Raw genomic sequence first — 12353 nt, 5'->3', positions numbered from 1 at the left:
CAGGTTCTTTACCATTAGCTCCACCTATTGTGCAATAAATTTGTGTGTTGCTTATGTAAAAGGAGCCTGGAAACCAATAAAAGGTAGTGTGATTTATATGAATAAACACCAGCTCCATTTAGGTTATCTTGTCATGTGTTATTCTGCATTTTTGTCCTTATTTGGTCCCCAACCCTTAGGAAAGTTTCCCTTTCATTTTCCAGTTTAGTTTAAGCTATATTGTGAGAAATTTAGGGAAGGGTCACTTGGCCACGTTTGGACCATGTTCAAGGAGCAGTGCCTCCTGGAGCTATGTATTATTGGCACTGCATTCAGGGTGAGAATCCCAAGTAGCAGGTAAAATCTGAGGGATTAAAAATCAAAGCAAGAAGTCAAGTCATCTTCCCGTGTGGAGACCCTTCCCCCCACTGCCACCCTTGCTGTTAGATTTGATCTTAAAAGGAAACAGATTGCGGTTCCTTGAAAGCATTTAAAGCCATGCGTTGGAGACTTCTTTTCTCCTCTCTGTAATACTCAGCACCTCCTCACAATCTCCTCTTTGAGAAAACCACTTTAAGCTGTTATGGAACTTTTTCACTAGTGGTAAAGAACACGCCTGCAAATACAGGAGACTCAAGAGTTGTGGATTCAATCCCTGGCTTGAGGAGATCCCCTGGAGAAGGGTATGGTTACCCGCTCCAGTATTCTTGTCTGGAGAATCCCATGGGCAGAGGAGCCTGGCAGGCTATGGTCCATGGGGTCACAAAGAGTCAGACACTACTGAAGGGACTTTTATAATTATGAGATGTCGCAATTATTTACATATATATTGATTAGTTTCTTTCGGACGCTCTAGTCTGACATCCGTAAGTTATATATGGTTCATCTGAGAAGTTTCTGGACCACCACGTTGGGAGTATAGGAACCTTAATGTAAGGCTGATTGATCTCTGTTTCTCGGGCACGTTGGCGAGATTCAGGGCTGACCCAGATAAAGCGGTTCTCCTTTTCGGGTTCCATGCGAGCGCTTGCTGTTTCCCCATGCACTGTTTGCTCAGGCCTCGACGGCAGCTCAGTTTGGGCTCTCTGCCTGCACTGTGGTCCCATGACTTTTCCCAGGGACACCCCACTCGTCTTTCAAGGCCTTATTCTTTCTGGCTTCTGCCCTTTGGCCCTTCCTTGAGGCAGTTTTCCCATGGCTCCCACTTGTCCAGGCTTCCACTCCAGTAGTTGTCACATGATTTTATAGCTTTTTAGGTTGATATTTTTCTGCATTCAGTAATTTTTTTGAGGATAATATTCCATTCTTTCTGATATGTCTAAAATTAATGCACTCAGTATCTGTTATTTGAAGGTGCTTAGTAAGTATTTGTTGAATGGAAAATGAATTTTGGAGTGTTTTATTATTATTTGTCTTAATCTGAAGTTCTGTTAATAATAAAGCAAATTCTTCTTGGAAAACCAAGTTAATTCATATTGGCCATGCCACATTTATACATGGATGTTGTCTAATATTTTGAGTTTGATAAGTAAGGATTTTATGATTTGCTTAAAATAATTATGTATATAGGACTGTATAGTATTTCATGAACAAAAAAACTTTTCTAGGATGTTCTTTGGTTTTTAATTTTGTATTTATTTTGTGGGTTATTTCTTTATTGGCATGACGAACTGTTAAGAGAAAATACAGTTTGCTTACAACAAGTGGGTTGGTTTAATTTGTCCTCAGAGCGTCATTGTAGCCCAAGATTCTAGAAAAGCTAAGGAAATTCAAAAGTAAAAAATGTAATATAAGGTTCTTTTATATTTCATGGATTATAGAACAAGTTAATGAAGATTCCTATCTCTGATAGCTTTTACTTTTGAAACTTGTAGCCTTGCCTGTTGTAGAAGAGTCACACATTAATCATGATGTTTTGTAAAATGTCATGTGGATGATGTTTAGTAAACATCATTCAGTAATCTAAGATGCAATAATACCATCTCAGCCACTGGCTGTAAATTAGACACGTTGGTTTTTCTTGGAATTCATGTGATGTTAGCCAATGTGCAATACTTGCTCTGTGCAAAATCATTCATTTTACAAAGAACTTACTCAAGTGCCTACCATGTGCCAGAAGTTCTGTGTTACTTAACTCAGGAAATACAGAATGAATGAGAAGTCAGCCTTTGCCCTCTGTGAACTTGTAGCCTGTTAGGGAGATTAGACAGCTACATGTTTAATGTAAATTCTACAAGATACCAAAACTGGTTGGGAGAAATAGGGAAGACATCCTGAAGCAAATAGCATTTGATCTAGTAAAGGTTTCAATAGATTGTGTTCATTGGATTTTTTCCAGTTACGAGAAGCAGGGCTATGCTCTCAAGCTCCATCATGTAATGTATTTTAGTATAAAGCTGCAGGGAAGTAGGAAGGGCAAGAAAGCGGTCCTAGCTGCCACCCGTACGGGCCTCATGGAGAGTTGGACCCTGGCCCTGGGAGCATGAGAGCCCCTCAGTTGTGTTACTAGAAGTGAATGTCTGTTGTTCCCATCTCCAGTGATCTGTGCTGTGGTCACTCAGCTTTTCTCTGTCTTTGCCTATATAGCAAAGGCAGAGTGCTTGTGTATGTATCCCTGTTTCTCTCCTCAAGAAAAAAAAAAATCTGTCTTGGCTAATCTCTGTTCACCAAGGAGCATGCTTTGCACAAAGCTTCTGCCTGCAGCCTCATAGATTGCTTGCCATCAAGCAGACCCCTGCTTTTAGCTTAGGGACTCATTCCTGGTGTGATCAGGTGTGGCCACTGCGATGGGGTCAGTCCTTCAGAGCTGTGCTTCTCAAACTTTAACGTGGGGACCTTGTGAAATCACAGGCTGTGGTTTAGTAGGTCTGGGGTGAGACATCAATTTTTGTCGGCAACAAGCTCCCAGGTGATGCTCCACTACACTCTGAATAGCATGGATACAGCACGGTAACCTGTATGTGAATATAATTACTCAGAAGGCAGGCACTCCATGTGGGAAGTCTGTGATTATGGGATGGCATTTCATATGGAGGAAGATAGTGTTAATGTCTACAGGTATTTTGTATGAGTCCAACTTTGAGTATGGTTAAGGAAGACCCTGATGCTGGGAGGGATTGGGGGCAGGAGGAGAAGGGGACAACAGAGGATGAGATGGCTGGATGGCATCACCGACTTGATGGACACGAGTCTGGGTGAACTCTGGGAGTTGGTGATGGACAGGGAGGCCTGGCGTGCTGCGATTCATGGGGTCGCAAAGAGTCAGACACGACTGAGCGACTGAACTGAACTGAAGGTTGGAGTGAATAAGTCATCGTCAAACGAATAAGTCAATCTTTAAACAATTTAGGCGCAGTCTTTGAATAACAAGGTGGTTGGGATTGCCTGTTAGTCCTTGTATTATTTTAATCCAAACTAAGTGAAGTGAAAGTCGCTCAGTCGTGTCAGACTCTTTGTGACCCCATGGACTCTAGTCCATGGAATTCTCCAGGCCAGAATACTGGAATGGGTAGCCTTTTCCTTCTCTAGGGGATCTTCCCAACCCAGGGATCAAACCAGGGTCTCCTGCATTGCAGGCAGATTCTTTATCAACTGAGCTATGAGGGAATCCAAAGTAAGGCAATAGTTATTTTCCTGTTTTCAGTGAGAGACAGTAAGCAGGCGGGTCTGAATTTAAGTTATTTATCTTCACTTGAGAACTTGGTGCAAAATTCCTTTCATAGTTTGCTGCCAAGTCTTTGTTGTCTGGCAGCAGGTTCTGCAGTGAAACTTAGTTGTTTATTGTGTGATGTTGGAAGCCAGAATCCTGGGGTGGACACCAAATACCTGATTCCTTATCATTCTGGTACCTTAGGAGAACCATATATTTCTAATTGTCTTCATTCGAGATCTGTAGATAAGATAATTCAGCATCAGTCATAAAGATCCTTGAGCCATTATAGTGTCTGACACCCTTTGAGTTAATCCCAGTTTCAAGGCACATGTTACAGTTATTCTTTGGCTATTCATTTCATAAATATAATCAAAGACTGGCATTAAAAACCAAGGTTTTTTTTTTTTAATTTAACAAAGGTAGAGTTCAGTAATTTAGAATTGTGTATGTCTAATAGAATATTCAAGCCCTCTGTCATAGTGGCAGAAGCAAGAGGTAAAGTGAGTCTTTTTTACTTCCCCATTTCATTCATTATATTAAAAAATTATATTCATATAGGCCCCATATGATATTTACATGTGTTCTTCATTGTTTTCAGTGATCATTTTACATTGTTTTATTACCTGGAGTTTACCTTCTTTGACTCAGTCTTCTTACTTTAAAAATAAATTAATTTAACTTTAATGATCAGAAAAGGCAAAAATGGTTATTTTAAATGACTAAAAAAATCGTCTTTTTAAAAAGTACAAGAGATTTCCTAATTTATCTGAGTAAAATCTTGAAAGAGATTTTCAAAATTAACCTTATATTTTTAGTGTTATAGAATTCTAATTTACTGATTAGATTAACCACATGACTTTCTTCGACTTTGACATTTTACTTTTCAATCATCAAAGTGAGAATGCTGTTTAGTATGAGGAAGTGTTTTAACACAATGGAAAGAATGCTGGCCTTGGAGTCACAATTTTACTTGCTCTGTGTCTCTGGGCAAGTTATTTAATCTCTGTGAGCATAAGTTTCCTCATCTGTAAACTTACGTTGTTCATACTGACTTTGGAGCATTAGTTTGTTGATAAAAATAAATAATGCATGTAATACAACAGTATAAACATTATCATATAACAGCATTTTAATAAATATACATGAAGATTTTTAAAAATTGATGACAAAATGCTGTTTTCTTTTGCCATCAAGTTAGAAGCAAAAGTATTTTTGTTGCTCATATTTGCACAGGAAGAACATTATCTATTTTGACATAGGTGCATGTTGCAGTGCTTAGAGTTATAACAGAAGAGTTGACTGTAACTGCCATTCAGTTACCCTGTAGATTGGAACCACTGTTTTCAAAAAAAGAAAGTAGCGACATTGTGTACAGTTTACCAAAAGACTTGCTAACTCATCTTCAAAGTATAATCAGTAAATTCACTCTTGCCCAGTGAAGTAAGAAGCAGGAGCACAGAGAATAGTCACTTACATTGTTTATAGTGACACATTTTATTAGTCACTTTAATCAAATAGAAAAGTCAAGTTATGCCCATACGTTTCTAGAGTGAGGACCAGAAATATGGTTTGAGAGTGGGATACTCATCGTTATTCAAAATGCAGAAAGTCAGATAAAATGTCTTTCTTGTCAAGAGGAAGACAGATATTTTTAAAACATGTATGTGCATTCTATACACCTCTGCATAGTGACCATGCAAAGATATCTTCTGATAGTTTCCCAGGTACAGGCCACAAGACCACCATACATTCAGTTTTCTAATAAGATCCTTCATATTATTTTTATGATTAATCTCCCTTATATGAATAGCAAACCAGGGATATCCATTATCATAGCAAATGCTGGTGTAGTGGTTCATTTGCTGGAGTGTTTTTTATTTGATGAAACATCTTGGGGGGGCGGGGCTTTGATTTTACAAAAGTGAATAAAGCCAAGAGCAATGGAAATGCCTGGGAAGCTGGTTCAAGGGCCAGGCAAGTTCCAGGGTGGTAGCCTGAGTAGGGATTTGGGGCATTTTGACCTTCAGATTTTACCTCTGTGCTTCAATTTGAGGGCTTTTCTTAAGGCCAAATTGATTTACAAAGCATCCCAAGTGTTTAGTTCTACTAGTCTACAGACAGCCAGATCATCCAGGCCAAAGCCGTTCTTTCCTCCTTTAATATAAGAATAGTCATATCTTACTGTAGTTTTGGTTTTATCCAGGGGGAGGTATTTTAAATTTGGACCAATTATAGCCTTTCAGCTAATTTCTCCAAGCATCACCATTCTTATCTTCTTAGACACTTTAAATATATCCACTAGTACTTAACATTACTTTTCCTTACACAGATCCAGTGCCCCACTTGCCAATTCGTCTGGTGTTTTAAGTGCCACTCTCCTTGGCATGAAGGTGTTAACTGCAAGGAGTACAAAAAAGGAGACAAACTGTTGCGTCACTGGGCCAGCGAAATTGAGCACGGGCAGCGGAATGCCCAGAAGTGTCCAAAGTGCAAGGTGAGACCACCGTTAGGAGGAAGGGGGTCACTGAACGATAATATTTACAATGTTGAAGTGATTCTATGTGTAACTTTCCTAATGCAGGCGTGGAGAAAAAGAATACTTGCTGTTTCATTTTAGAAGAGTAATTATATAGCTAAAATGAAGATTTTATATAGAAAAAATATATAGTGTATATTTTTATTCACATTATATTTCATTGTTTTGCTTTGTTTTTAATTTACATTTATTTATTTTAATTGGAGGCTAATTACTTTACAATATTGTATTGGTTTTGCCATACATCAACATGAATCCGCCACGGGTGTACACATATTCCCCATCCTGAACCCCCGTCCCACCTCCCTCCCCGTTCCATCCAGGCTGGTGCACTGGGTCATCCCAGTGCACCAGCCCCAAGCATCCTATATCGAACCTGGACTGGCGATAGTTCAAAATTTAAGGAGTCTACATGTAACTATGGGTCTTAAACTTCAAAATCCTTATTTTCCATTTAAAAATGGAAATTTATATATAGGAAAAAACTCATATAAAAAGTATATAAAGTATTATTTCTGGTTTACTCTAGCAAACTACACTATAATCACTTCTCAATTAGGTAGGCTCTGAATCCTTGTAAGCCTTTGTTTTTGTTTGTTTCTCTCTGACATTGCTTATCATTTTAGGATTATATTAAACTGGCCATTTCCTTTTTTAGTAAATCTGGTGAGGGAGAAGCTAAAAGCTTCAGGTCTTTATGGATCCCATTTTTCAATTTTCTCTTGATAATCATGCAAATAATCAAGAGTCAGCAGGCGTTTGAGCAGAGACCTAGATGTTGAAAGTCAACTGTGCAGATAGCCAGGGAAAGGAATTTCTCCTATAGAGAAATCAGCACATAAATCCAGCCAGAAAACTTTGGATTTGATGCTTACCGGGTAGGGATCTGTTGAAGTTTTTCTCTTTCTAAAGCTCAATGCAGAAAATTATATGTGTATATATGTATATGTATACTCCACCATGTGTGGTTTTAATTTTTTGCCAAATTTATTTTTGAAAATCATGTCTAAACTGGGCCAAATTTTCTTTCAAGAATAATTTTGCCATTTCTTTCAGGAGAACTTAGCACCAAGGTAAAGGAAATTTGAATTATCAGAAAAATTTTAAAAATTAATCATGTGAACCCAACTTGAAGTAGTATAAGTATATTCTGAAGCTTATAGATGAAAATATACATGAAATATATAGATGAATATATATATATATATATATATATATATATATATATATATGCGCACAGATTGACTACACCAGTGTCACTAGTTTATATGTATATTAATAGTCAGTAAAGCATTGCCTAAAATAACATGTTGTGTTCTTAGCAACTGGAAGAAAATTTTGAAATAGTTTGGATGGCCTGGCCCTATTAAAAGTGGTATCTATGGATGTCTGAGTTTAAAAGCTTCCTTTGTTTGTCTGTAGAAGGCAAATCCATCTACAGTTATCCCTTTGGTTTTAAGACTGTTTCAGATTGCTGCATCGATTGCTCTGTACACTTATTTTTCACCCGTTGAAGAACAATGGGAGAATGAGGCCTTTCCCCCTTCCTCCTGCCTTTTCAGTTTATTCAAAGCTACTGCTGCGTTTCAAACTAAATAAAGGCCAGTAGGAGTTCAGGAGCCCTGTTTAAGTCATTCTATTTGACACTTTGTTCATAATACTTTATATTTCTCTGAAAAGCTGTGAAACAGTTGCCAGTTGGCCTGGCTCACAGAATGTGTTCTCAATGAAGAATACTGCAACATTACATGTTAGGGATATTTGAGATAGTACATAAAAACATAACATTTGTTACTGTAATCCTTCCATCTAACATTAAATAGACTCTGATTTATTGAAAGAAAAAGCACCCAACTGTAAGGAATTTACTGAATGCGCTGACGGTTCCCCACAGTTTTAACAAATATAAACAGTTAAGAGAAATCATGGATGCTGGTTTTCTTTTGAAATAATAGCTAAAAAGTTGAGGTTTTAAAAGGAATTACCTTCTGATTAGAAGGGAAAGGGGCCGAGGAACCATGGAATGAGTTTACATTCATTCCATGTGGAGCGGAGAACCCACTTTCTGGTGAGATTCAGATTCCATATGAAATCTGTGTCAGGTTACATCATATTTTATGACTTGTTTTGAATACAGATTGTTTTAGGTTTTTTGAAGCATGTGACTTTAAAATTTTGTATTTTCTTAATTCTGATTTTGTTGTTGTTGGGCCATAAATTTTATTTTTGCCCATGAAACCTCTCTAAGAGTAGAAATCCACAGGGAGAGATTACTCAGTGAATTAATACTTTTTTTTATGGGCCAAGGCTTTATTTTCCTAAATACTCTTTTAAGATTTATAAGTGAAAACGGAAGATGCTAGGAGCTTATGAAAAAAATTTTCATATAGTGCTTCCAGTGAACAAAACAGTTATCATATATTTTCATATGAATATGTTTTTATTAATGATAATCAAGTGTGTTTAAAATTTTGTCGGGACCAAAGTATATTTATGTACCCCGCATGGGTATATTAGATTGATCCATAATTTTGATAATTATTTTGATTTTTAAGTGATTTTTTCCATAAAGGTCATGTAACATATGATAGAAATTTGAAAAATAGAGAAAAAGAATTCACGACTCTAGTATACTCACTATTAACATATCAGTGTCTTGTTGCTCTTTGATCTTTCCCCTATTTAAGTAACTTAAAAAAGAATCGTAATATGGGGATAATTTGATATCCCGTGTTTTTTTCCATTTAACTTTTCAAACCATTCTTAAGTTACTAAGTAGTTTTATAGCATGTATTAAGTGAAAGAAAGTGAAAGTGTTAGCTGTTCAGTCATGTCCGACTCTTTGCAACTCATGGACTGTAGCCTGCCAAGCTCCTCTGTCCATGGAATTCTCCAGGCAAGAATACTAAAGTGGGTTCCCATTCTCTTCTCCAGGGGATCTTCCCAACCCAGGGATCGAACCCAGGTCTTCTGCATTTCAGGCAGATTCTTTACCATCTGAGCCACCAGGGAATCCCAACATTTATTAACTATGTAATATTTGCTTAAATATCCTCCACCTATTAGATACCAAAGCTGGTTTTGTTTGGGTTTGGAATTCTTTAAAAATATATCCCTATGTTATAATTTGTTAATGATATTCATCTGGAATATATATTTTTCCATATTTTGGACCTTTTCTTAAGATAGAATCACTAGGTTAAAGGACATCAATATATTCAATATTTGGTACATATTGCCAATTTGTTTTCCTAAAAGATTGAAACAATTTATCACCAGAATAGCTTGAAAAACTATTTCTGTATGATCATTTCTTATTTTTTAGCATTTCAAGTATTTTTAAATGCTTATTTAATAATTTAAATTTAAATAATTTAATAGCAAAATACTTTGTTCTTATATTTTGAATTGAGTATATTTTAAAAAAATATGTACTTTAAAAGAAAGCTGAACACATTTTCAGTCCCTTTTACCCAATACTTTGGGGCAAACCAGTTTAAAGCCAGCAGGAAGTTAAAGAAACAATTATATTTAAAATGCGTATATAAAGTAAGTATTATCTCTTCAAAAATATTTCTTAAATATTGTAATATGTTACTGTTATTAAAAATGGGTGATAAATTCATGCATGTCTATTATACCATTATCTTTAATTTTTAAATGTTGGAAATAGTTCATGATTAAAAGTAAATAAAACCTAACAAGGGAACAGAAGGACTCTAACATCAGATTTCTGGAGCTGCTTATGCATCTACGTTTGCCCCTGCAAGGATGTTTGCCCCCTAAGGATGTGACTGTTGCATTTTCACTTTTATCCTCACATAAAAGTTAAACTTTGAATAAATGGTTTACTAAAGCAAAGTTTGGGTTACTATTTCTCAAAATGGTTAGCTTTTTTAAATTGGAAAATTTAAACATCCCTGCTGCAAATTACCTTCTTCCTTAATGTCAGATAAGAGAAATATTTATGTAAACATTTATATAATGTGGAAAAAATACAGTCATAGCCAACAAGATGACAGGCAGCTGACCACTTGAATTTTTCTCTTACATAAATAACCATGTATCACTATTTAGGACATTTTACAAAGCATTGAAGAGAGAATTAATTAGGAAGTTATGCACTTCATAGGCTAATATATAAGTAATGTGATTTATGAATTAAGGGTAATTAAGTCACTTATTTTATTTCAGTTCAGTTCAGTCACTCAGTCATGTCCGACTCTTTGCAACCCCATGGACTGCAGCACACCAGGCCTCCCTGTCCATCACCAACTCCCAGAGTTTACCCAAACTCAAGTCCATTGATTCGGTGATGCCATCCAACCATCTCATCCTCTGTCGTCCCCTTCTCCTCCTGCCCTCAATCTTTCCCAGCATCAGAGTCTTTTCCAATGAGTCAGCTCCTCACATCAGGTGGCCAAAGTATTGGAGTTTCAGCTTCACCATCAGTCCTTCCAGTGAACACTCAAGACTGATCTTCTTTAGGATGGACTGGTTGGATCTCCATGCAGTCCACGGGACTCTCAAGAGTCTTCTCCAACACCACGAAGCATCAATTCTTTGGTGCTCAGCTTTCTTTATAGTCCAACTCTCAAATCTATACGTGACCAATGGAAAAACCATAGCCTTGACTAGACGGACCTTTGATGGCAAAGTAATGTCTCTGCTTTTTAATATGCTCTCTAGGTTGGTCATAACTTTCCTTCCAAGGAGTAAGCGTCTTTTAATTTCATGGCTGCAGTCACCATCTGCAGTGATTTTGGAGCCCAAAAAAATAAAGTCAGCCACTGTTTCCCCATCTATTTGCCATGCAGTGATGGGACCAGATGCCATGATCTTAGTTTTCTGAATGTTGAGCTTTAAGCCAACTTTCTCACTCTCCTCTTTCACTTTCATCAAGAGGCTCTTTAGTTCTTCTTCACTTTCTGCCGTAAGGGTGGTGTCATCTGCATATCTGAGGTTACTGATATTTCTCCTGGCAATCTTGATTCCAGCTTGTGCTTCTTCCAGCCCAGTGTTTCTCATGATGTACTCTGCATAGAAGTTAAACAAGCAGGGTGACAATATACAGCCTTGAGGTACTCCTTTCCCTGTTTGGAACCAGTCTGTTGTTTCATGTCCAGTTCTGTTGCTTCCTGACCTGCATACAGGTTTCTTAAGAGGCAGGTCAGGTGGTCTGGTATTCCCACCTCTTTCAGAATTTTCTGCAGTTTATTATGATCCACACTGTCAAAGGCTTTGGCATAGTCAATAAAGCAGAACTTTATTGACTGGAACTCTCTTGCTTTTTCGACGATCCAGCAGATGTTGGCAATTTGATCTCTGGTTCCTCTGCCTTTTCCAAAACCAGCTTGAACATCTGGAAGTTCACGGTTCACATATTGCTGAAGCCTGGCTTGGAGAATTTTGAGCATTACCTTGCTAGTATGTGAGATGAGTGCAATTGTGCGGTAGTTTGAGCATTCTTTGGCATTGCCTTTCTTTGGGATTGGAATGAAAACTTGACCTTTTCCAGTCCTGTGGCCACTGCTGAGTTTTCCAGATTTGCTGGCGTATTGAGTGCAGCACTTTCACAGCATCATCTTTTAGGATTTGAAATAACTCAACTGAAATTCCATAACCTCCACTAGCTTTGTTCGTAGTGATGCTTTCTGAGGCCCACTTGACTTCACATTCCAGGATGTCTGGCTCTAGGTGAGTGATGACACCATCGTGATTATCTGGGTTGTGAAGATCTTTTTTGTATAGTTCTTCTGTGTATTCTTGCCACCTCTTCTTAATATCTTCTGCTTCTGTTAGGTCCATACCATTTCTGTCCTTTATTGAGCCCATCTTTGCATGAAATGTTCCCTTGGTATCTCTAATTTTCTTGAAGAGATCTCTAGTCTTTCCCATTCTATTATTTTCCTCTGTTTTTTTGCACTGATCACTGAGGAAGGCTTTCTTATCTCTCCTTGCTATTCTTTGGAACTCTGCATTCAAATGGGTATATCTTTCCTTTTCTCCTTTGCTTTTCGCTTCTCTTCTTTTCACAGCTATTTGTAAGGCCTCCTCAGACAGCCATTTTGCTTTTTTGCATTTCTTTTTCTTGGGGATGGTCTTGATCCCTGTCTCCTATACAGTGTCATGCACCTCCATCCATAGTTTATCAGGCACTCTATCAGATCTAGTCCCTTAAATCTA

The 12353-nt window shown here is 37.5% G+C and overlaps 1 protein-coding gene across 1 annotated transcript in view; it reads left to right on the top strand.

Moving 5' to 3' along the window:
• The window catches only part of RNF217 (ring finger protein 217), a 131620-nt gene that overhangs the window by 87721 nt on the left and 31546 nt on the right, over positions 1-12353 (top strand). Inside the window, exon 3 of the mRNA XM_019966891.2 lies at positions 5961-6125. Within this exon, the coding sequence (XP_019822450.2) occupies positions 5961-6125 (165 nt within the window). The remainder of the gene's footprint in view (positions 1-5960; positions 6126-12353) is intronic.

Source organism: Bos indicus, chromosome 9 (assembly GCF_029378745.1).
Source record: "Bos indicus isolate NIAB-ARS_2022 breed Sahiwal x Tharparkar chromosome 9, NIAB-ARS_B.indTharparkar_mat_pri_1.0, whole genome shotgun sequence".
Lineage (NCBI taxonomy): Eukaryota > Metazoa > Chordata > Mammalia > Artiodactyla > Bovidae > Bos > Bos indicus.
The sequence above is the reverse complement of the archived record's forward strand: the minus strand, read 5'-3'. Positions and strand labels throughout refer to the sequence as shown.